The sequence below is a fragment of the Perissodus microlepis genome, chromosome 23, assembly GCF_051167445.1.
Source record: "Perissodus microlepis isolate ML-2025 ecotype Zambia chromosome 23, ASM5116744v1, whole genome shotgun sequence".
NCBI lineage: Eukaryota > Metazoa > Chordata > Actinopteri > Cichliformes > Cichlidae > Perissodus > Perissodus microlepis.
Genome location: NC_140482.1, coordinates 11,245,141 through 11,269,429, shown reverse-complemented (window position 1 = coordinate 11,269,429; position 24,289 = coordinate 11,245,141). Strand labels below are relative to the sequence as shown.

At 39.3% G+C, this 24,289-nt stretch overlaps 1 protein-coding gene across 1 annotated transcript; it reads right to left on the bottom strand.

The window, feature by feature from the left end:
* Positions 1 to 10,513: 10,513 nt before the first annotated feature.
* On the bottom strand, positions 10,514 to 14,406 carry LOC146360951 (complement C1q-like protein 2). The gene is made up of 2 exons (XM_084922429.1): positions 13,369 to 14,406; positions 10,514 to 12,812 (listed from the first exon to the last, which is right to left on the bottom strand). The coding sequence occupies exons 1-2, from the start codon at positions 13,966 to 13,968 to the stop codon at positions 12,633 to 12,635; spliced, it is 780 nt and encodes a 259-aa protein (XP_084778555.1). The 5' UTR covers positions 13,969 to 14,406; the 3' UTR covers positions 10,514 to 12,632.
* Between the last annotated feature and the right edge of the window lie 9,883 nt (positions 14,407 to 24,289).

The following is a 24,289-nucleotide window of genomic DNA, read 5'->3' as shown; positions in this document are numbered from 1 at the left end:
CATATCATACACGTTTGACCGTGCAGAAGTCTCCCACAGAAGCCTGGATTCACTTATAGGTTTCTTTGACATTGAATATAACAAGGTACAGTAGTGCTGTTTCAGCCACATCTGCGGGCACTCCTGGCACTATTCGCTGCCTGACTGCCTATGCAGAACCTATGAAGCCATACAGGTTGGGAGTTTGATACTTGGCTCTTCTGCTCTGCTTGTCGAAGTGTCTTTGGACAAGAAATTGAACCCCAAATTCCCCCTGATGACATGATCATCAAAGTTTGTCTTTGTGTACTTCAAATGACAAATAAACCGCTGCATGTATGTGTATATGTGTATATGAGTCAACAACTACTCATGAAGTGCTTGTGAAACCGAGTGTGATGCAAACTGGAAACAGAAAATATTTGTTTTCACAGTAAAAGTTACTCCTTTTGAAACATATTGGTTTCAGCAGTGAGGCACAACTTTTACTTTGAAGGTGAACAGTCTCCCTTTCCAGTTTTGTGTTCCTCTCTCTCAAGTTGCGCTATAGCTCAGTACAACAAGTGGTTGCACAATAGTTGGCATCCTCCATGCAAACTACAGGTGACCGTGCCAATCTGTGTACAAAGCAATAAGAGGTGCAGCACCTCTTTGTGACCAATTTTACCCAGGGACCACTCACCAAGCAGTCAGGGAATAAACAGTTTTTACTAGATACTAGCGAATATATACAGGTTTTACTCACCAACCAGTCTCTAGAATTGAGGACTTAACTTTTTGGGATAACAAATTTATTGTCATGATCCTGGGTCATTTGACCCAGCGTTTTGAGTTTTAATATAATTTGATGTTTATGGTTTATGTTTAAGTTCTTTAGGTTATCTAAGTTCATTTCGATTATGCCTAGCTTGCCGTTATGGTTCATTGTTTCTTAGATTCCCCTTGTGCCTTCAACCCTGTTTTTAAGTCTATTTTCACGGAGCAGCCTTTAAGGTGTCGCGGAAAAATGAAACAAAATAAAATGATATGACCAAGACAAAAACTGTGGTGTTTTGTAAATATAATAATAAACCCGAATTCACAGTGTGATTGTGTAACTTTATTAGCAGCGTCCTCCTGAAATACGCCAACAATATTGAGAGTACCATCCTCCTCTCTGTCCCTTAATGCTCTCTGGTCGCTATCGTAACCCGTAAATATTTCCTTCAAAATAAGAAACACAACTACAACACGGGAAAAGACCCAGGGAAACCGAGTTAACGATACAAACCCTGAAAACCATAAATTTCATACCTGAGCCTCAACTCTTGCGGCCCAGTACCAAATGACTCACGGACCGCTACCGGTGCGTGGCCCAGGGGTTGGGGACCGCTGGTCTAGCCTTCAGATTTGTGTCACCAGCTGTCTCGGAGTTTAATAAAGCTGTGTAAAAAACTATAACTTTAATCAGCCAAATCGATTTACTCAGGAACAAATAAAACACTGAAAAAAGCCAAACAATAAAATTTTTAAGTTATCTAAGTGACTCATATATCATGTTTACTCTGAGTAGCGAAAGGTTTGAAAACGTTGTGCCGGGAGTTCGCTGTTTGCACCAGCTGTAGTGAGCCTGGAACTCCGGTTAGACCTCTCCAAAAACGTCGGAGCACTTTTGCAAATATGTGATGTCTTGATGAACCGAGCAAATATTTGAAGTTTACACAGCTACAAATATCTTAAAAGTTTATTTTGTGACCCAGAAAGAGTAATAAGAGTAATATTAAAACTAAGTAGCCTCCGCCATTGTTGGAAACTGGAGTTGGCTGGGCTGCGCTATGAATTCTGGGATAGGTTGGGCCACGGGGAAATGAAGGACGCATTTGGAGCAGCCTTCGAATTGGGACTGTCACGGCTGGGGCAGCAGTCGTGTGGTGAAGTGAAGGAGGACCCAAGTTGCAGATAGCGGCGGTGATGCGAGCGAGTTTATTTACAGTGCACAATGAATAACAAAGGCGAGGGCAAAACTAAACCTAAACTGGGGAAAACTAATAATAAACAAAACCCGAAAGCATAACTCACGAAGTCACATGCAGGGGAAAACATAAGAAGGTTACCCAGGTGATGAAGAGCTGGAAATGGAGAGCAGAATGTGGAGCAGAGAGACACGGCGATGACCAAACAACACAGACGAACCGACGGGGAACACAGGCAGGCACACACTATAAATACACACAAGGAAATGAGGAAATGACACACCAGAGGGGAACACGGCTGAACCTAATTAGACACAACGAGACACAGACCTTCAAAGTAAAACAGGAAACTCACAGACTGTTTTACAACACAAACTCAGGGACACGAACAGAGCACAGGAGGGAGAACACTAAAACACTGAACACAAGAACCAAACCCTAGGAACTAATACAAAATAAGAATTAACACAAAACATAAGATGACACCAAAGTGAAACACAAAACACTGGGTCAACGACCCAGGACCATGACAGGGAAAGCCTTAGTCGCCTGGATGTGACGTAATCAGACTGCAAATGCTGCCTTCGAAGGATGCGACCCCTGAATTGGGACATAGCAACAGTCTGCTTCTGCACACTGTGACATTTATAAGTTATTAGAGGAGACTGTACATATACTGGTACTGATATCATCTTTGTATGTTTGAAATTATGTTGTAATGATGTTCTGATGTTCAGACTGCAGGCTACATTGGGCTCACTACTTTCAGTTTGAGTCACAGTGGATCCCACCAGACTCCATCTTTTGGAATAGCAGGACAAAGATGGAAAAAGCCTTTTGCTTTCCTGCTGCTCAACTTTTGCAATTAGCCAGCAAAATGCCAGAGGTCATGATTTCCAACATCAACAGTCTGAACTTCTTAAACAAGTTCTCCGTGTGTTGAAGGTCTTGGAACCCCAACCTTCCAGTAATCGTGTCTGCGCCCAAACCAACTAAAAATAACCAGAAAAAAATCACAAAGAAAGACAAACGTAACTGTTTCAACTGCACAGCAGAACAACAATTAAATGTGGACTATTAACCTTTAGGTCATCAAAGGAGCTTGCAAAGAAAAGCGTCTGGACTTAGAGGTGAGCGACCTTTAGGTTGCTCACCTCTAAGTCCCTGTCAGTATATGATTTAATAATTGATCAAAATATTGATTTATATTGCCTCGCAGAAACCTGGCTGCAGCAGGATGAATACTTTAGTTTAAATGAATCACACCCCTGAGTCATATTATCTGTCAGAATCCCCGAAGCACAGGCTCAGGAGGAGTGGCAGCAATGTTTCACTCTGGATTATCAATCAACCAAAGACCCAGACAGAGTTTGAATTCATTTGAAACTCTGACTCTGAGCCTCGTACACCTTAACGGGAAAACACAAGAAGCTGGCACTTATTTAGAGTTTCTACTGAATAGCTGAGACTTTTGATCTGACTTAGAGCTCAGTTCTGATAACAATTATTATAGTGTGATTTTAACATTTATGTAGACGTTGGAAATGACAACATCAACATTGCATTTAATGTTTTATTTAATGTTTTTAGTAGACCCAAATATTGAATTTAACAAAATTTAACTGAAAATCACAGTTTGAATCCTCTTTTGTCTGACCATTTTTTCATAACACTAAAGTTTACGATAACGAATTACACAGCGCTGGATGAAAAATTTCTTTACAGTAGATTTCTTTCTGGTTACTGTGACTCCTCTGTAAAAGAAAGCAACAAATCTGTAACACCTGGCTTCCTGGTATAACTTCCAAATGTGCACTTGTAAAGCAGATAACTCGCGAGCTGGAGAGCAAACGACATTGCACTAATGTGGAAGATCTTCATTTTAGCCAGGAAAATATATTTTATCTTTAAAGCTAGGACATCTTACTATTCAGCACTGATCAAGGAAAACAGGAACAACCACAGGCCCCTTCTATTTCCACAGAGAGCTTAGAATGATCAGGCAGGCATACTTTTGGTTTCTAGAGTTTATAAAAGTAGAATGGGAGACAGATCCTTCAGCTTTCTTCCTGTTAAAAGGGAGTGTTTTCCCCCCGTGCTTCCTCGTAGGGTCTTTAACTTACATTCTGAGGTGGTGCTTGTTGTAATTTGGTGCTACATAATTAAACCTGAATCAAATGCAGTCACTGTCTCTCCAACACAATAAATAGATATTTTACAGATAATGCCACTGATTTTTTTCCTTCACTTTTTGTTGATGGTTTTAGTTCATTTTAGCGGGTTTTAAACTTGCTAATTCTACAGAAACCACATTTAATTTAAAAAGTTTAAAGATTACAATCCTTGGCTTTTTTCTCTCTCCAGAACTCTTCATCCAGGTTCAGAGCATTGTTTGAACAAATGATGAAGTAATATTTAATCCACAAGGCGCAATCTTCTTTCATTTTTTTCCCATGTGCTCTGCACTGACTCCACAGTTCCATCTTTAATGTGACGACTCTTCACTTTAACCTCCTTTGTTTGCTTTTCCAGTGAGCCTCGTCATCTCTCCCAGCTGTGCAGATTGCAAGCACACCATCTTGAGTAAGACTTATGCGATAAACAAAAGAGGAAGATAAGCAGAAGGTTTTAAAGTGTCAATCAGAGTGAAAACTCTCAGCGTCATCCCTCTCTGGGGGGTCTCTTTAGATGTCCCCGTCTTTATATTTCACTCATGCCACACTGCCATTTGCATCTCAGGCATGAACATGGATCAATCATTGTAGGGAGAGAAGCGGTGGAGCGAACGAATGAGGAAAGGTTTTAAAAATGTCCCAGTGATTGGCTGCCTTGTCTGCCACAATATTTCACGCCGGGTTCGGCAATCAGACGAAATCAGCTGAAAGGAGACTGCTTTTTGTTCCCGGCGACATGCGTTCGGGTAGCAGGCTGCTATGTGTTTTGCACTGCAGGCTCTATTGTCAGATTCAAAAATCAATTAAACTGATCTTTGTTAATAAAGGTGGCAACACTAAAAACACACAGCTCAGCCGCCTGGCGACACACGCTATGATTACTTCAGTGATGCCTGTTGCTCAGCTGCCTGTCAGGCTGAATTCCCCCAAACACAGTGTGTGTGTGAGGCCTTGCCCCACTTATCTCATCCATCAGAGAATTTCACTACTCCACCTGTCAGTCAGCAATCCCTCACTGTCAGGCAGAGTAGGGGGAAGCAACAGCCTGATCATCTATCGTGTTGTTTTATATATATATATATATATATATATATATATATAATTTATTTGTGTGTGTGTGTGTGTGTGTGTGTGTGTGTGTGTGTGTGTGTGTCTGTGTGTGTGTGTCTGTGTGTGTGGGGGGCATCCGTCAGGCAGTTAGTGACACTGTTGATGTCTCAGTTGGTGTCAGCAGCTCCACTTTTCATCCTAAATGTGTCTGCAGTGGGGGCTGCAAGCCTTTCCAAGGCCATCACGCTTTGATCTTTAAGCAGTTTAAAAGAGCCCTAGTGGTGACATCATCGCTCCAGTTAATGTCTCTAAACCTCTCTGAGCAGCGATCATCTCAAACAAATACTCTAACGTCACGCATTTTGATCAAATCTAAGAGATTTTATTAATAAGCCCAAACCATACTGTGGTGTCTGCTTTCACATGCTCTTTTCTTTGAGCAGTTTCTAAAACATCACCTCCGAGGAGGATAGAGCTGTTTTTTTTAGAGTGCAGGAAAATAAGCCAACACCTTAATAGAGGTTTATCTAACCAGACATGCTAATATTTGTTTCCCATGATTTCCATTTAAAGTGACAGGAGTGGTGTGTAAACAGCTGGTGTCCCTGAAGGGGATGGAGTCGAAGACGGGGGGGGAATGGAAAATACACACAAAACAGCCATCATCTTAATAGATGTTTACAGCAATGTTTGTATCTGGCTAAGCATTTGCACATCTCAGGACAAACTGATCAAAAATGAAACCGCCAGTTTCCACCAAGATTTAGATCTGAGAATGTAACTGACAGCTTCATGAAGTCTTCAAGACGGTTATTCATGCTTACCATAGTTTATACAAGTAACCAATATGGAGATTTGCCCATCTCTCAACAGGCTTCTGCAGGGGTGTTTCTTTGGAGGTTAAATTGGAAATTAGCATTGCCCCAGTTCCCTTGGCTGAACATCAGTTGGGTTTTTCCATAATGTTTGTGGATTATTGCAGAAAATAAAAGTAGAAAATACAATTTTTGATGCTTAAATGTTCTGTTCAGAAAGATCACGTCTACAAATTAAAGCAGTGTAGATGTAGATCTGAAGCTTAAGAAATAAACGCTAATGTTAGGTTATGAATCAGCGGTGGTTCCAAGCCACAACTAATCTCAAATGTTTAGCCAACAGAGTCTTATGGCAGTACATAAAATAACCACATTTATTTTATGTGAACATTTTCCACTTCTGAGTGAGAAACAGTGTGCATTTGAATAAAGGAGAAGTGTCCAGTGCTTTTTGCCACTTACAGTTAAAACACTTAGTTTGGGTTAAGATTATGAAGCTTATGGTTGAGTTTTAAACATAGACTGTATATAAAAGATGGACTCAGCAGAATCCATATTTAGTGATTTTTTTTTCAGTTCTGATTTTAATACACTTTACATCATTTTAAATTCAATAAATTTTGTATTCATTTTTATTATTATTATTATTATTATTATTATTATTATTATTATTATTATTATGTATATATAGTACACGTGTAACATTCATTTAATTTTTTGTAACATTTGTTTACATTTTTGGTACAAAGCTAGATTATAACAAAAAATTTAACAACATTTTTTTGTTGTTACATTTACATTGTAACAATTTTTGTTAGTTTGTTACAAAAAATGTTACAAACTAACTTTGTTACGAAAAATGTAAACAAATATTCCAAAAAATTCAATGAATGTTACATGTGTACTATATGTACATAAAAAACAGTTTTTTGTAAACTGACCATGAAAAACTTGACCTTATATAATATTATACTAAGTGTTTTTCAAATTATGCTGGCAGCTCTTTCTTCTGATAATACTTTCTTTAAAGAAATAACATATTTTGGGTTGGAAGAAAGGCAGATGTGAAATGTAAAAGTGAACTCATAGTTTAAGTATCATGTTATTTACAGTCCTCATATATCAGCATCATTTCCTATATGTCCTTTCTAAATACAAACAAAGGCAGTAGAATTTTAAGCATACTTTTAAAGAAAAAATAAATTTTATTTAAACTTAAAGAGGTCAGAGGTAGAAAGTAAAATGATATTTAGAATCCTCATATAATTTGCTATATGTATATATGCTGAAAACACAAACAATGGCAGTAACAAACATAACTTTAATAAAGAGCTCTATATATCATTACATAGAGCTATATAATTTTGAACTTCAGATCACTCTATTGACCTTGAAAGCGAGGTCAGAGGTCAAATGTGGTTTGACATTTTAAATCTTTATATGGTACTTTCTATATGCTGCCAACACATACCACTAGGGATGCACTGATACCGATACTGGTATCGGGTATCGGGGCCGATACTGTAAAATGTGTGTGTACTCATACTCGTAAAAGTTAACCGATACCATGAACAGATACTAACTTATTTCATTAATCAGAGGGTGGCTTCTCATTTTTGTTGTAGTTTTTTAGATTGGCCACTAGGGGGACATCCCGCGCTAAACAGGCACAGGGTTAGACGAGTCAGACTGGCAGCTCCAGATAAAAAAAATAGAAACTGGAGGCTGCTGTAGCTAGGCTAAACAAAATGTCAGCAGTGTGGACCGGAACAGCCAACTTTAACTCAGGTTTTGGAAAAGCGATGAAAAATGTCAAGAGAAAATCCACGGGCAGTTAAAATAACAGAGGCTCTGACTCATTTTATCGCTCTGGATGACCAGCCAATGCCAGTCGTGGAAAACATAGGATTCTTCTCAGCATACTCGAGCTGCGATATGAAATTCCCAGCTGCCCACACATCAGGGAGATAATGGTGCCAAAACTTTCTAAAGAGGTAAAGACAAGCAGTGTGTGCGCGATGTCAGTCCTTGGTTTAACGGCACAGTGGACTGATGATCCACGGGCAGATGGGGAGCTCGTTCGTCAATGCCAAATACTTTCGTTATTTTGTTTGTTTGTTTACAATATGGACACTCTGCAACAATTTAAAAGTTTATTTTATTCTCAAACCTAATTTGTATTTATTTTATTCCAAACAGAAGTGTTTATTTATTATTCCGAAAGCTCGAGACAGTGCCAATAGTTCAGTGATATTTTGTTAAATTACAATGTGGAGACTCTGCAATAATTTAACAGAAGTGCTTATTTTTCACTTGAAATTTTTTTGTGGTCATTTTTATTAAGATATTATTTATTATCGGCAGAGAATAAAATAAAACCTGTCTTCCAATTCATTGCATTTGTGTGTGTGTGTGTGTGTGTGTGTGGTAGAAGTATCGGTTTTTGTACTCAGATCCAAGTATCGGTATCGTATCGGTTTGAAAAAATTGGTATCGTTGCATCCCTACATACCACACTTGTAAGAGTCATAATTTCTAATTTATAAGCGTTTTGTCGATTTTCAGCCAATAAATCATTAAGTTGACCTTAAAGATCTTGGTGGATATAAACCAAATTTTAATGTATTTTTAACATGACCTCCCTCTGCACCCTGACAAAGTTTTATCAGAAACTTTAGTTCCATTTAAAACTTTTCCAATGATCGTGTTTGCACGCACGCACAAAAACGCTACTAAAAAGATAACTCCGTGAAAAATGTTCTCAGTCAATGTTATATGGATTAAAATGACTACTGCAGATATTTAAGACTGAGCTATCAAATATTTTACATTCTGCTAAATCAGTAATGTAACATATTCTGTAAAATCATATTTTTGTAGTGACTTACCTGTGACAACCTGTGGCCTTCATCGATGACCCTGATTAAGGCCACAAGCCGAAGCCGTTGGTCAGTCAATAAAGTTGTTCCTCTTCCCTTAAGTGTTGCTGGAGTTCCTGCATTGTTACCTGTGACGACCACATGTTGACCAAAAAACAAAAGTGCTTATTAATGAGCTGAGAAAAAAATATAGTATCAAATAGAAAAACAATGAAGTGTGAAAATAGAACCTTGTCTTGTCCTGTCCCCTGTCAGTCTTCCATCAGGTTTATCCATGATGTGAATTTGCAAATAAAATGCCAAAAACTAAAGATTTCAATGGCTCGTAGTAAAGCTAGCTTCCCCAGACAACAGCCATTTGTGATTCCAAAAGGTAGTAATTTAAAAGCTGGATGCAAACAGGCGATAGGAGACATTTGATGGGATACAAAAGTGATCTTTTCACTTGCAAGTGAAAAGATCACTTTCTGTTTGGTGTGTTTTCACTATTTTCACAGGACTCAGCATGTTGCCCTAGATGGAACGCCACTGTCGTTTATTTTGTTTGCTTTTTTTCTTTGTACCAGGCTGTAGACATTGCCACTTCCATCATGGCATCATTTTTTTGGCCCCTAAGGTTGCCACTTTTTCAAAGCTTAAAGCTGAGCTGGTTTGACACGATGATGTCACCAACAACGTTTGTAGTCTGAAATACATCATAGTTTACTGACATATTAAAAGTAGATTGAGAAGAGGAAACCAGAAATGCTAAATACTAACTAATTTCTGGGATTTAAGACTCATTCCTGTAGTATTTTATAACCACAATACCAGCTTTGTGCCCTTCAAAGTAAAAGCATGTAAGCTACAGAAGTGATCGTTTTTTGCTCAGTATTATACAGAGAAAATCTCTTCTGCAAAAAGATATTTTAAATGTAGCGAGGGTACATGTCATGGGTACATGTCATCTGGTCATCATATAGTCTGTGAATGTCAAAGACACCCATGATCCTAATTTCGATAGATGGTTAAGAAAATGTCAAAAACAAATTTAAAAATGCCAGTACCAATATCTGTGTCCAAGTTCATGACTGATATTATTTATTCAAATATATTCTGAATATGAAAATAAGAATTATTGATCATTTCAGCACGCCAAAATAGAAAACAAAATATGACTAATGTGGTAAAATGCAAAGAACTCACTGTAACCTTTCTGAATAATTACAGCTTCAGTGGTTTGCAGTAGAAAACGCCAGAGAGCAGACTTCCTGTGTCCAAGCTCACTGACTAAAAATGTCCCCAAGCCACAGCAGAGCAAAGGACATTTAGAGAGGCACCTGGAACCCGAGGGACACATTGTAGAGAGGCTGCTTTATAGGCTACAGTGCAATGCAATGCATTCAGACAGGCGACGGTTTTTGAGACCAGTGTGAAACAAAACGTATGCAGAAATATTTCAGAGCTGTGGTGAAAAATTGAACCGGAAACGCCAAAAGTCGTTAGAAGACAGATGACAGTTCCACCTACGTTTGCCGTGAAACAACTCAACACAAATTCCATCTGCATCTTCCTTAGATTTACATTCTCCTCTCACCCTTCTGCATCTGTATTTTGAAATGTGCTTGTCCTCACCAGGATTCGCTCAGTCACAGATACTCAGACAAACCAAACTTTTTGTCAAACAGTATTTATTGATGTCAGTGAGAGGAGAACAGAACAGATTCAGTAAGGACGTGAGACATCCATGTGTATCTTTCACGTGTGGTGATTAGTTACTTTGTAAGACGCTGGACACTATTCAAAGCACCACAGATTTCCTTGTCACAGTGAATGTCTTCCATGTCTTTTAAGCTCTGGCAGTTTCCACTGACTGAAGAGTTAAATGTACTGCAGTCCCATTTTAAGGATTAATATTTTTTTTTCAAGACTATCTTAAAACAATGCTCATATGAATAAAGAAATGACTTTAACATTTCCTCCTGTCCCAGCTAAACATTATTGGATACGTCCGTGGCAGCGTTCCATAGCCACACAATCGCAACATCTCCTCCAAAATTTGCACTCTTTTAGTACCACACTTCATTCGTCTGTCTCTTTAACATCTTTCTGTGCTACTCTTGAATGGAAAATTAAAGCACAAACAAGTATACGACTCCTGAACATGACGTTTTGCTTTACACTTTGTATTTAGTTCCTCCATCACTTACACTGAAACCACATTTGAAAGCCAATGTTAACGCGATGGTTTAATACACCAAGAAACAAAAAGTTTTGTCATGGATATTGATGCCTTAAAGATGGATATGAAAAAAATATACACCTTACTTTTAAGTTGCTGCTCCAATTACCCACGCATACTAGTGGTGACGTGCTTGATTGTTAGCAATGGGGGAAAAGAAATAAGGACAGAAGGAAATAACAGTGTGTCAGTATGATCCCAAGCACCTGGTTTGGTGGTACCGTTTTTGTCACTTTAGAAACTTGTAGAAACTACTCACAAGCCCTTAGACCTACATGAACAGAAGTATGGGTAAACTGTTTTATCTGGTGGGCTAGCTACAGTTATGCTAGCTAGCCAGGGATGTGTTAGCATATATATTATATTTCATCTGGGCCCTTTGCCTTTTATGGACGTAATATTCTCTTGTGGTTATGCATAATTTTATTCAACAAAGAATTTTAATGAATTTGGGGAAAGTATATTTATAAACTTCTGAGCGTGCTAACTGATAGCTATAGCTAGCTAGTGGGAAAGCTCAGTCAATAAAATAACTTTTTTGTTGTAAGTGTGCTAAACTTGTTCAAGTGAGCCAAAATTTAGACTTTGGACTTCAGATTGCTCTAAATGCTTTATTTCTGCCAGTTTGCTCTATTCTTGGATTGGTATGATATCCTACAGAAAGGATGTTCCTAATATGACCATCACAGGCACACAAACCAGAAGAAAGGTGTCTTAAGGGGAGTTGGAAAGTAGGTAAAGTGAGTTTTTTCAAACAGAGGATAAACTGAGAGGCTGCATTAAGGCCCAATATTTGATAAATAAGAATTGGTTTTAACTGTGACTCATGCAAATCTACTCTACTTGAATGCAAGACTAAAATATGGAACTGGAAATTAACATGAGATATCCCCTTTAACTTTCCACAAACTATGATTTTTGAGTTTTGCTCATAATCTATTAGAGGAAGTTAAATAAAGCTGGACAGTACAATAAAACGACAACAGCTTCCTTCTTTTCCCCCTCCAGCTCCCTGAAAGGTCAGAACTCACTGAATGGATTGATTTTGCCATGAATGTTTTCACTGCTGCTATTGACAGGCCACAAGGGCAAACATTACTGGCTAATTTATACACTGAAAACTGCTTATCTGACATTCAGTTTACATCTTGATTTCTTCATATTGTTTTCGAAATACTGCATACTTTTAACACACATGTGGCTTCAGAAGACCCTCTCAGCCTGTAAGCATCCAGTTGTTAGCTTTACGTCTTCAGACCTGTTGCCTCCATAGCATTTCAGAAAGGAGCTCAGGTAATATTTTCTCCCAGGGATGCTCTAAATTATCTGGAGCATTTGTTTCTTCACACTAAGGTATCACACACGCACTAATGACAGCAACCTCCAGGTGAACTTAAGTTCAAATAAATATACAAAAAGGATCTTTGACTGAAGTAACAGAACAACAAGTTGCAGATAAAGCCACTAATGTTGCACCTATTCAAAAGAACAGAAACCAAGTTGATCATATTCTTTACTGTAAACTATATTCAGTGACTGTCCAAGGATGTGCTGCAGCGTGATTAGTCGGGGTATAAGATAAAGCCAGAGAAGGTGCTGTATTTGTTATTATTTCCTCCATGAGCTTTGCCGCCGTCGAGCTTGACGTAGACCTCATCTCCAGAGTCCAAATGCAGTACAGCACTGTTGCTGGCGTAGTCATAGTTCTGGTCTGCATCCTGAGCTATGGCACTGGCTCGAACCTGGTTAAAGAGAAAGAGAGAGAAAGAGTTCCTGTAACGAACACTGAAATAGGACTAAGCAGAAAAGTTCACATATACCTGAGAGGCAAAGGGAAGCAGCAGTGGTGCGTAAAATGGATAGATTCCAACTTTGAGCTACCAAGTGTGAGGTTAAGGGGACGTCAGATTAAAAAAAAACGTTGAGGAAAATAGAATAGAGCAAAATTTGGCCCTAAGTCTGAACTGAACCCTGAACTAATGATGTCAACCCTCCTGTCTGACCCCACATCCAACTGAAGCTGTCTCATCTAAATGAGATTTACGCATGAGTGCTACCGTCAAACAGAGCGCACAGACAGGCTTATAGAGAACTAGAAATACCGCTGGTGTTATGCTAAAAACATTAAAGATATATCTGCTTCCACAATTCGTTTGGAGTCCTGTACCTCCGTGTGCGCTTTTGGTGCGTAAAATATGTATTTCGTTTTATGTATATCTACATAAACTTGAATAGTTATGAATTTATTTTATAAACTGTTAGTGCTCCCGCTTTTCCCGTCTGAAGCTACCCTCCTACCTGCCCGTTCTTGCACAGGTCGGCCCACATGCTCGTCCCGTCTCCTCCTCGCATCAGCACATGATAAGTGAAGAAATAGATCCCGGACACATGGCAGGTGAACTTCCCGGTGCTCGGATCGTAGTGGTTCCCCAAGTTTGTAATCACGTCGTCAAACTTTAACACCTCATATCCTTCGTGCGGATTTTTCAGACCGACGTAGAAAGCGATCCTGAAACCGCTCGCAGTGGCGTTGGCTACCTCTGTCTCGCCGTTGTCACCCCCCGCACCTGCGGTCAGCGCAGGGAAGGATAGTTTTACGTCGCCGCGCTCTCCCGGTGGGCCCCTGGGACCAGGGGGTCCCGGTTCGCCCGGTGGGCCCCTGGGTCCCGGTTTACCCGGTCGCCCTGGCTCCCCGCGGCTCCCTTGCGCCATCGGCGGCAGCGGAGCCGCCCCGTTCAGGTTCTGGATCACCTCCATGGCCGTGGCGCCTCCCGGTTTGGGACTGTACGGGTCACAAACCATCCGGCAGGTGCCCATCATCTCATAGTAATGAGCGGTGGTTTTAGAGGTGCGGATCAGCAGTAATGGGACAGCGATGGCGAGAACTAACAAAACCATCGCGACGGCGGTCACCAGAAACACCACGGACCACTTCCTCCGCGCCGTTCGGGGACCAATGGAAGATAAAAAACCCGAGGAGCGGCTCTGGGGAGGAATCGTGACAGAGGACAGAGTGGGGGTTCAAGAAGAGAAAAACCAAAACAGGTGAAGTTCAGTAAGTGCGCGTAACTCGCTCCTGCTTTTCTAATTGGAGTCTTCTAGCCCGTGGGCAGCGGATATGACCGGAGAGAGGGTGAGCGTCTTGTCTGGCTGGCTGGGTGCGCGCGGACAGATGCCTCCAGCTGTCAGAGTTAGAAAGGATGAGACCGGAAGACAGAGGATGTGGCCTTCAAATTAAAACTCTTTACTACTGACCGATGAACGAGTAATATCGAGATTAGAGAAGAAAACTGAGCGATGCAAACGATGTTTACAGCGCTTAGTGATGCGAGTGAGAACCACGAGGCTGCACTGCGCCGTTAAGACGCATCACGAAGTTAAGGCGCGCAACTCACTGAAGGTCACGTGGTGTGTAATTGTACTTAAATAAAGTTCAGAGGTGATTACTTTCAGTGGTCGAAATAAATATTTGCTGGAGCGTTACTTTTAACTTTGCAGATGTATTACACTAAATGTCGAATACAGCAGGTACAGTAGGGTCAAAGCACCACGAGGCCACTGTTGTACTGATTTGACGCCATTATATGATAGATAAATCTGAACTGAATCTAATCAGTAAATAATCCATGTTAATAAGCCACCGAGCAGTAATTCACTTAGTTAAATTAGTGTCAGCTCTACCAGAATGAGGTCCTTACACACTGAATATTACCCTGGGAAAATGAAATGCATTACTTGGACTTTTAACAGAGTGTTTCTGTACAGTACTCTCCTGTTTTTGTTTTTGTTTTTTGGGTTTTTTTTTTTTTTTACAAAAGTAACATCGCGTTATCTCCATTACTTTATCTTTATATTACACTGCTACCTCAGCTACAGTACAGAGGGGTGTGCTGTAATTGTTACTTCACTTCACTACTTGTTTTCTTCAAAGGCTGAGAAGTTTTACATATGACATGATCCCAACGACACAATGAAAACATCTGTCTGTTAATGTTTACAAAAAAAGGTTGTGGCAAACATAAGAAAGGACCTGAGTCATTGCATCATTGGAAATATGACTATAAAATGTGTTAAATAATATGCACTAGAAGCTCTTTTGCTAATTATTGATCTAAAGCACTAAAGCTCAAAGTGATTTGGTCCACTTTTTTGCCTATTATTCCCAGAGTTATGTATTATAACACTTTATAATATGGCCTCTTGAGTGAGGGTGTAATTTCTCTCAGTTTTAGTATTTATATGAATTTACAGTATAATTATATTAACCTACAAATACTTAAAGGTAGGGTAACAAGTCAGGTCTATACAGGAAACAAAGAAATAATTACAATGTAAGTCAATTCAAGCAGTCTAAAAGCATTTTTAAGTAACGCGTCAGTAATTTTAGGTGGTCCATGAGTCATTTTAAGTATTGCATAACATCAGTTATTTTAAAGCAAAGGAGATAAAATGATTGTGTAAGTAAATAATAACAGTCGTGATCACAAATAAAATATGGTCAAATAAAAGGACAGTTGAATATGAGAACATCTGTCATACACTTCAACATAATGAATATTAAAGAAAGATGTAAAGAAGAAAGATCAATCCACAACATAATATAGCCACGAAAAAGTACAGCATACTTACCATGTAAGACGGGGAAATTTCATTTAATTCATTATTTTAAGGCATTTTACTGAAATCAAATCCCTTAGAACTTAGATCTAAAATGCTTCTTTTAGACTTTTTGAACCCCTTCTATCAACAAAGAAATGAAAACTTCATGTCTAGTGATAGTCATGTTTACAGCAGAAGGAGGTCTTAATAGGCGGTTTTGATTCTCTTCATTTTTTTTAACTTTCAAATAATAATATCACCAACATCGGATACAGTTTAAAAGAGCTTTCATTTCTGCAGGTGTAACAGGAAATGCTTTATTTAGTTTTCAGTGACCTGACAAAAAGGACCAGCCATATAAAGTTTGCACAGATGTTATTCAAAATGTCAACGACTGGCAGCGTTTACATCTCGCAGTCTTGTAGTGGACTGCTTCAATCCATGCGTACGTACACCGCCTTAAAAAGCCACATGACTGCATATTTGTTTACAAATTTTCTTTATGTAGGCGGAATAAATTACAGGGGAAAATGTATTCATTCATTCCCCTGATGGAAATGAGGATTTCTAAAATAGATTTATTCTTCTGTTGAGACAAATTAGTGGAAAGTTTGGGGGCTTGAATTGTCTCCTCCTGATCCGTCAGCTTTTAAAAATGTTTTGTTTTTTTACTCGCTTTGGCTTCATGCAGTCTGTCTGCACAGATGCTGGATTTTGCACTAATCATCATAAATACATGAAGTAGTTAATTACTCTGTAGTTAAATGCATTAAAGACGCAGGTTACTTCTTATTTATTTATATATTTGTTGTTGTTGTTTTGGTTTTTTTTAGACTAAAGTCAAATTTAATGAAGAGCAGCTAAACTCATGACCAAATATTTGACTCAGACCACAAAGAGATCTTTCAAAGTCACATCAGATGGCTGAGGGCAGGTTTGCAATGGTGACGTCATGTGACTGACATCATGTTTGCATCGGTCACTTTACACACACACACACACAGAGGAAGTGGAGCACAGAAAGCAGAGTGGTGCGGGGTGGTGGTAGGGGGGTCAGCTAATATATGCAGGATGTGGACCAGAGATGTCTAACTGCTGTCGACACCTTCAGCAATAAGCTCCCCGTGGCTGCAGGGACACATTTGATGTCTTGCTTCACATCGAGCACCACGGGCCTTGAATTTAGATTTAGATTGTCTGGCAAATTAAAATTCTTGACGTGCATGGGCAATCATTACTCTATTGCATACAGATTTGTCTTAAATGCCTCGACAGCCTCCCTTAATATCTCCCCGCTGAGGCTGCTGGCCTCCGCTTACTATGTGCTTTATGAGCTCGTCAGTGGAAATAAGACTAATAAGACAAACTGGTTGTTTGTTAAGACTTGCAAGCTTTTGAGAGACTCAATAAAGAGGACCCATGCTCACTGAAAATAAAAAGCATCTATTGATTTCCTTTTCAAGCTCAGGCCCTGAAACACTTCAAAACAGCAGGTCAGCGGAGCTAAGCACCTGGAATTGGAGCACGGGCCTCTCATCCACGACAGAGGCTTTAAAGCCCAAGGCAATGTGGAGAAATCTTCAGAGGCTGAAGACGAGGCTTAGCTGAAGCCCTTGTGCTGCCTCCCCCTCCAAGCAATTCCAGCTTGTGCTCAGCTCAGCTCCGACTCCCCCAAACATTGGTCCGGCTGGGTTTTTCTTATCTGAAGGTGAAATCATAAATGAAATTGGGGTTAAAATTTGTGGACGTGACTGTCCTGGCAAAGCTGAAATTTTGTGTTTTCCTCTAACTGAAAGGAAACAGGAAGTAATTAATAGCAAAAGAAAACTCTTAAAATAAGTATGCATGAAGGCGCACAGAGCACAATGTGATCCCCGACTGCAGAAATGACCTTTACCCAGGATTAGTACAGTGAACTGTATCCTCAGGCCATGGTGAGCCATGCAGGACACACTGTCCACATTAGGCACTCCGGCTTCTGAGAATATACTGCCCTGCAGCGCTGCCATGCTTCTAATCATGTTAGAGCACAGCTGTGTCGCGCACATGAGCCATACATTGAGACAAAGGAGGGGACGCATTATTAGGTTCCTGTCTAAATTGGGTGTAATCAGGGAAGACAGTAAACCAATATAATACCATACAGAAATTTCAACAAAGCAAAACGTGTGGTAACTCTGAGAGATAAGCTTAGGTAATGAAACACACGCAAATAAAGAAGTAATCTTCTCATAACTGGAAATGCATCTATGACATCTCCAGAGATCTGTTCAGGGTTAGACTGACATCTACGTCTCTACATGGAATATTCACCTAGTTGTCATACTCAAATGGAAATCTTATAAATGAGGAACATGAATGACAAAATATGTGTAAGATAGAAAGAGCTGACTTGTAGGTTCTGACATCTTTGTTTACCGTGTATACAATTTACCATAAGTTAAAAAAACCCCACATGTAAATACACAAGTATTAACAGCATAATTTTATATCTTATTTTTAAATCAGTTCAGCACAGTTTTTAATACTTTTAATTTGGTCTCTATTTTCCTACAAAGGAAATTCTATACTCAGTAATTTTGTGGAATTGCTAAACCTCTACAAAACTGTAGAACACGGTGTTTAAAATCTGTTTTATTTTTGATCATAGACTGTATATAAAAGATGGAAACAACTAAATAAAGTCCTGCCTTCTTTCTAAGGGCCAGCAGGTGATAACTCCCATGGTTTCAAAGGGAAATCTGCGTACAGAGTGCTGCAGGAATAAGTCCAAAAACCTGGAAAGGAGTTGTTGTTTTTTTTGAAGAAGCACAAACTTTATTGCTCTTTATTGTTTTGTTTTTTTTACTTGTTTGCTTGTTTGTTTTGGGGGGTTGGGGTGGCGCTGGTTGTACCACAAAGCAACATATGTGTTAAATCTTAAAGCCTCATCATAAGTTAATGGCTTTGTTACTAAAAATATATTTTAAAAAAATCTGAATCAATTACCCTGGGCTTCTAAACACATCTCACACAAGCTTCCTAAGTCTGTCGCTGGGTAAGTTGGGCATTTTAACATGGAGGTCTGTTTGACTCACTTTTGTAGCCTGCCTCCAGTGGCCATCAGAGGAACTACAGTGTTTGGCATTTTATTTTCCAGCTTGGTCTTATTAGTGATTCACATAAACTAACTCCCTTGAATTATAATGACATTGTTGTGTGCTGAACAGTGTTGGTTAAGTCACATGAAAATAGTGTTTAGTTACTAATTACTGATTACTTCTCCAAGAAAGTAATCCCATTGCTTTCCTGACTACTTATTTTCAAAAGTAACTCGTTACATTATTAGTTAGTTACTTTTTAAAAACATGATACACAACCTGAATACGTAATAAAGCAATAGACCTTTCAACCAAATTCCGTTTTTCTTCCATAATCCATCATATAAAATTGAATCAAATGAAAAAGTGTCTTTTTAAAACTTGTTTTATTAGTTTTAATCTTTTAACTTTATGCACATTGCACGAAGCAAAAATTAAATTATATTCAACAGTCTTTGACTTAACATTTAAACGTGGTTCACCTCATTTCTGGCAGATAGAACACTTTTAGCTTCAGCTGGAAACTTCCGGTCAGATGTAGCTAAATTGTCATGTGGAGTCCCACAAGGATCGGTTTTAAGCCTCTTGTTATTTTCACTATATATTCTTCCTTTAGGCCGTATCATTAGCAGTTTCAAAATTATTTCCTCTCTCTGTCTTTTGATGCTCAAATCAGGTCTGTGACCCCTGCTGCTTTTTTTCATTTGAGAAATATTGGTAAACTTAGGACTATTGTCTCCAAAGGTGAAATGGAGATGCTTGTCCATGCCTTCATCTCCTCCCTGTTAGACTATTGTAACGCAATCTTTTCCTGTCTGTCTATTGCTTCCTTAAATTGTCTTCAAGTGGTCCAAAATGCAGCAGCAAGGCTTTTAACCCACAGTAATAAATTCTCTCATATCACTCCCATGTTCAAATCCTTGCACTGGCTTCCGGTTTGGTACAGATATCAGTTTAAAATCCTCACTTTTACATTTATGTCTTTACGAGGTGAGGCCGCACCTATGTCACTGAGCTTCTTCAAACCTACCCTCCAAAGTGGATCCTTAGATCCACTGATAGTGGTCTTCTGACTATTTGCACAGACCCGTTTGAAAACAAAGGGGGATCGCACTTTTCAAACCCTAGCTCCAGTACTTTGCGTAGTGGGGGAGTTTACCTCCCCACTATGCACCATCGACTCTGTGGCTTCTTTTAAAAAAACAGCTTAAAACACGTCTGTTTGGACAGGCATTTGAGTAATGATTACGTGTAATATGTTGTTTTATTTGATATGTTTTTATACTTCCTTTGTATAGTTTTATTGTTTTGTTTGATATGCTTTTATATTCCCATGTGAAGTGCTTTGTAATAGCTTCCTGTCTTAAAAAGTGCTATATAAATACATTTTACTCACTTACTTATACTAAACCTATTTTCTGCATATTGCAGCATATAAAATAAAATACGTTTTTGTGTTTACAAGTAAAACAGCAAAAAATAAATAAAATGAAAGATTCAGCATCACTGAGTCCTGTCGCTCTTAAATCTATTGCCACCTGTTTAGCAGGAGTGGGGCAGGTGGAGGTTTGCCCGGTGCCACAGCGGTTATGTCAGTGGGGGGATCCGGGGGTTTCTCTGTGAATTTCACATTCCCGTGGCAGCGAGCTCGATGCTTGCTCAGATTTGAAGTTTAATTTTTCGCTGTAGAAAGAAGTTTTCTTCTCACGTCGAGTGTACAGCAAACACTAATGTTTTTAGCACTTTTTACGTAATCAAACTCAAAGTAATGTCAGTACGTCCACGCTTTAAATGCTGCATGGTCGTACTCTCTCCCGCACTTCATATTATCCATTGTTGATCTACACACATCTGTTACCATGGACGTCGCACGCTCGTACGTCATTGTCATGAGACACTCTCACAAACAAAATCACGGTTTAGTAATGCAGTGTGGTTACGGGAAAGTCACAGTAATCTAATTACATATTTTGCAATAGTAATCCCTTACGGGGGACTTGAAAAAAGTAATCAGATTACAGTAAAGCATTACTTTAAAGCTCTATTAGATATTGTGTTTTTATTACAGCATTAAAAAAGGAATTCAGAAAACTGCTAACGCCGTGTCCGAAGCTTTAATTAGCCAAAAGGTGTATTTACTGAGAGTAAAATGTTGCAGCGTGTTACTGCAAATGTGCATGAGAAACCTGTAACTGAACCACAACAGGACAGAGAGGAGAACTGCAACATCAGCTCCTGTCTCAACGTGTGACCCCAATCCCCGGTGAAGGGCACTAGAGACACCTCTGCCCCTGATGGCTCTGATAGAAGCGCCTTCCTGCCTGCAGCACTTTGACACTGAGGTCCTGTCAGATGTTAACATCGCATCGCTGTACCTGTCCACCTGCAGGCAAACTTTTTGTGACCTTGCCTTTTGTCGCCTGCCACAATATCTCCCATCCAAGCCCTTTTGATTCATGATGAATTTTGCTTTGCTTTCATTCACTTAGCCACATAGACAAGGCAATTCGTAACACTTGATATAATTTTTAATATTAGAATCCATAAAAAGAGTACTATTTTTTCCTTTAACAAATGTGTAAACAGTCTCCTGGATCAGAATACCTTGCATTCACCAGTAATCGATACATATTCACGAAATCTCAACATCATATACTTGTATATTAAAGATATAAACAAACTAGAGGCCATAGCTGAGTGAGGGTGAGGGAGAAAGACTGTGTGTTTGTGTGTGGTGGCACTGATGCAGCACAGCGAGCCGCGGGGATTCAACCTTTTGCAAGTGGCAAAGGCAGACATGATGAAGTCATGTTGACAGTGCGTGTCCTGCGGTCAGGCAGCTTTTAAACACAGATTTGCTTTTGCTTTTCTCTTCTAATCCCAAGGCCAGTGTATCAAATACTCCGATTTCATAGCAATAGGGAAAATGTGAGGCGCCACTATCTAATATACTGTTACTACTCCTTCATCAGGCAGACCTGGCAGTTTGGGATGAGCCTCTAAAATTGTTTACAAGTTTTTATAATTGAGTCCGCAGCTACAGTAGCATTTCTGTAAGGCTGGAACATAGACTGTATATAAAGGATAGCCGAGGCTGTTGTGTTGCCACACATTAGCTGCGAAGATTCAAGCTGAGCGTTGTCGCCGTTGGCTTCTCTGTGTTTTGTAAATGAACACGAAGAGCAGTCAGCAGACTTGAAACTGAGCATACTATGTGCTCAAAGCGTACCCCTGCATTATATTCCTAACATAGCGTTCAACAAGACTAGCATGTAGTCACCAGGTCAGTGTTTATAGTGTTTTCCGGGGTGCTGTTCAGCTGTGTGCTGTTAATGTTTAGTTGTTTACAACAATCTACAATCTACATCTTAAATGTCAGACATTATAAACTGTCCTCACCCAGGAAACAACCCCTCATAATGTGTGCTGTTGTCTTCACCTTGAGTTGGGAGAGGACTTTACACCCTGGTATCCTAGTAAAGTGACATTTCTAATGCTTTAATGTTGAAAAAAGCTATTTTAACCCAAACTATGATCTGTTTCTAACCTTTAGTTTAGGTGCCCACCTGTCATAGAATGAAGGGCGAGGTAGACCCTGGACTGGTTTCCAGTCTGTCACACGGCCGACCTAATAAAACAGAGTGGAAATCTGGGCATGGACGCACCAACCAATATGATTGTTAAGTTGGAGAACTTGTCGGGGTATTAACTGATTAACACTAAACTGTACAGAGTCGAATTTTGAGCTAACAGTGGCACAAAATGAAACACTGAGAAATCACTGAAGTATAATCACTGTGTTATACTGCGCCTGCTCATTTGCCAACTGGCTCGGGAAGTGGGGCCCGGATAATGGGAACTGTTGAACTGGGAGTTGTTTAAATCTTATCTGCCTCAGCAAACTATGTAACATGTCAAAGTGGTCAATTCTTTATCCAGAGCAGCTCTTTAGTTATATTCTGCCCCCAGCATGTCTCCTACTGTTATTTATCCTGATGATTCACTGTCGTATCTTTCTTTGTTTCTTTCCCTGAAGCTCCACATAATCCAGTACAACCTTACTGCAGTTACATAATCATCCCCCATTTCCAAAGGCTCCAAATGAATTGAACAAACTAATATGAGGACTGTTTTAATGCTTGGATGAAAACCCTTTGCAGTCAATTGAATGCCTGACGTGCAGAAGTCATGAACAAGACCAAATGCTGTGTTTCCCCCCTTGAGATGCTCTGCTGGGCCTTCACTTCAGCCTCCTTCAGCTGCTGCTTGTTTGTTGGTCTGAATTCAGCTTTGTTTTTAATAATTGAACAGCATGTTCTATTGGATGGAGATCAGGTGTCTGATTAGGACACTGAGGAACATCCAATTACTTTGCCCTTAACAATGTTGGATTGCTTTGGCAGCATGTTTTCATCATGCATTTTTACTGTGAAATACTGTTTTCTCATCCCATCATTCCATCATTTTTCCAGAACCTGGCTGGCTTTTTTAGATGTTTTTAAAATCTTATCTGGCCTTCCTGTTTCTGAGTGTACCGGTGATTTGCACCGTGCTATGAACTCTCTATAGTTCCATTCTTGAAGCATTGATTGAGTGTAGATTTTGACAGTGACAAAATTACCTCCACAAGTTTGTTATCAACTTGGTTCAACGATGCGAAGACGTTTTTCTTAACCATGTAAGCAAATCTCTGCTTTGATCTTCTAGGCCTATTGATTTAGGTTTCTTCCTGTTAAATGGGAGTGACTGATGCTGTGAGTTGGTGCTATATAAATAAAATTCAATTAAATTGAACAGACTGATGATTTGGCCACTCTTTGAATTTTGCCATTTCTGATAGGAGGATGTGTATGTATGTGTGGCGTTGATATTTATTTGGAACTCAAGTTGAGAGTTACAGTGAACAGCTACCAAATGCAAGTTCAGCTAATTGGGCACTGTAAGTAAAAATTTATGTAATTCACAAGGAGGTAAAGTAATACTCTTGCTAAATCCCTGAATTGAATTTAAATCTGCACTTAAATCACATCATGATTGCTTGATTTACAATCCACTGTAGTGGTGTGCAGACAATAAAATACAAAAATGTGTCATTGTCAATAAACCTATGAACATAATTGCATATATGGCACAAAAAGAAATGCATTTTTGGCTGGCCACTCCATTTCCTTGGCTCATGTGCAACCCTGCCCCTAAATATATTATGTGAAAACTGGTACTGCAAAAGAGTTTAAACACTGTTTATAGTAATTACCTGTTTTGCAATGTAACAAACCAGGTATTAAGAGCTTTTCGTGAAATAAAAATCATTATCCAACTTAAGTAACGTAACAATACTCATTTCTTCAGCACCAAAATATGCTTAAACTATCTAAAGCAGGGATGTCAAAACGATTTTACATCATGGGTCACATTTTGTTCTTTAGTGGGCCAAACCAGTGAAAGTCCCCTTTCTGTCAGTCTAAAGTTATTTAAATCCTCATTTAAAGCCAAATTAAAATAATAAGAAAAAACCTGCAATTTCAGAGTGACATAAATGT

What these genes read in the sequence shown, in the direction of transcription:
- LOC146360951 (XM_084922429.1), bottom strand. Translation starts at nt 13,968, where the DNA reads ATGGTTTTGTTAGTTCTCGCCATCGCTGTCCCATTACTGCTGATCCGC. An exon ending in ACCTGTGCAAGAACGGGCAG is followed by an intron (nt 12,813 to 13,368) that starts GTAGGAGGGTAG and finishes CTCTTTAACCAG; the next exon opens with GTTCGAGCCAGTGCCATAGC.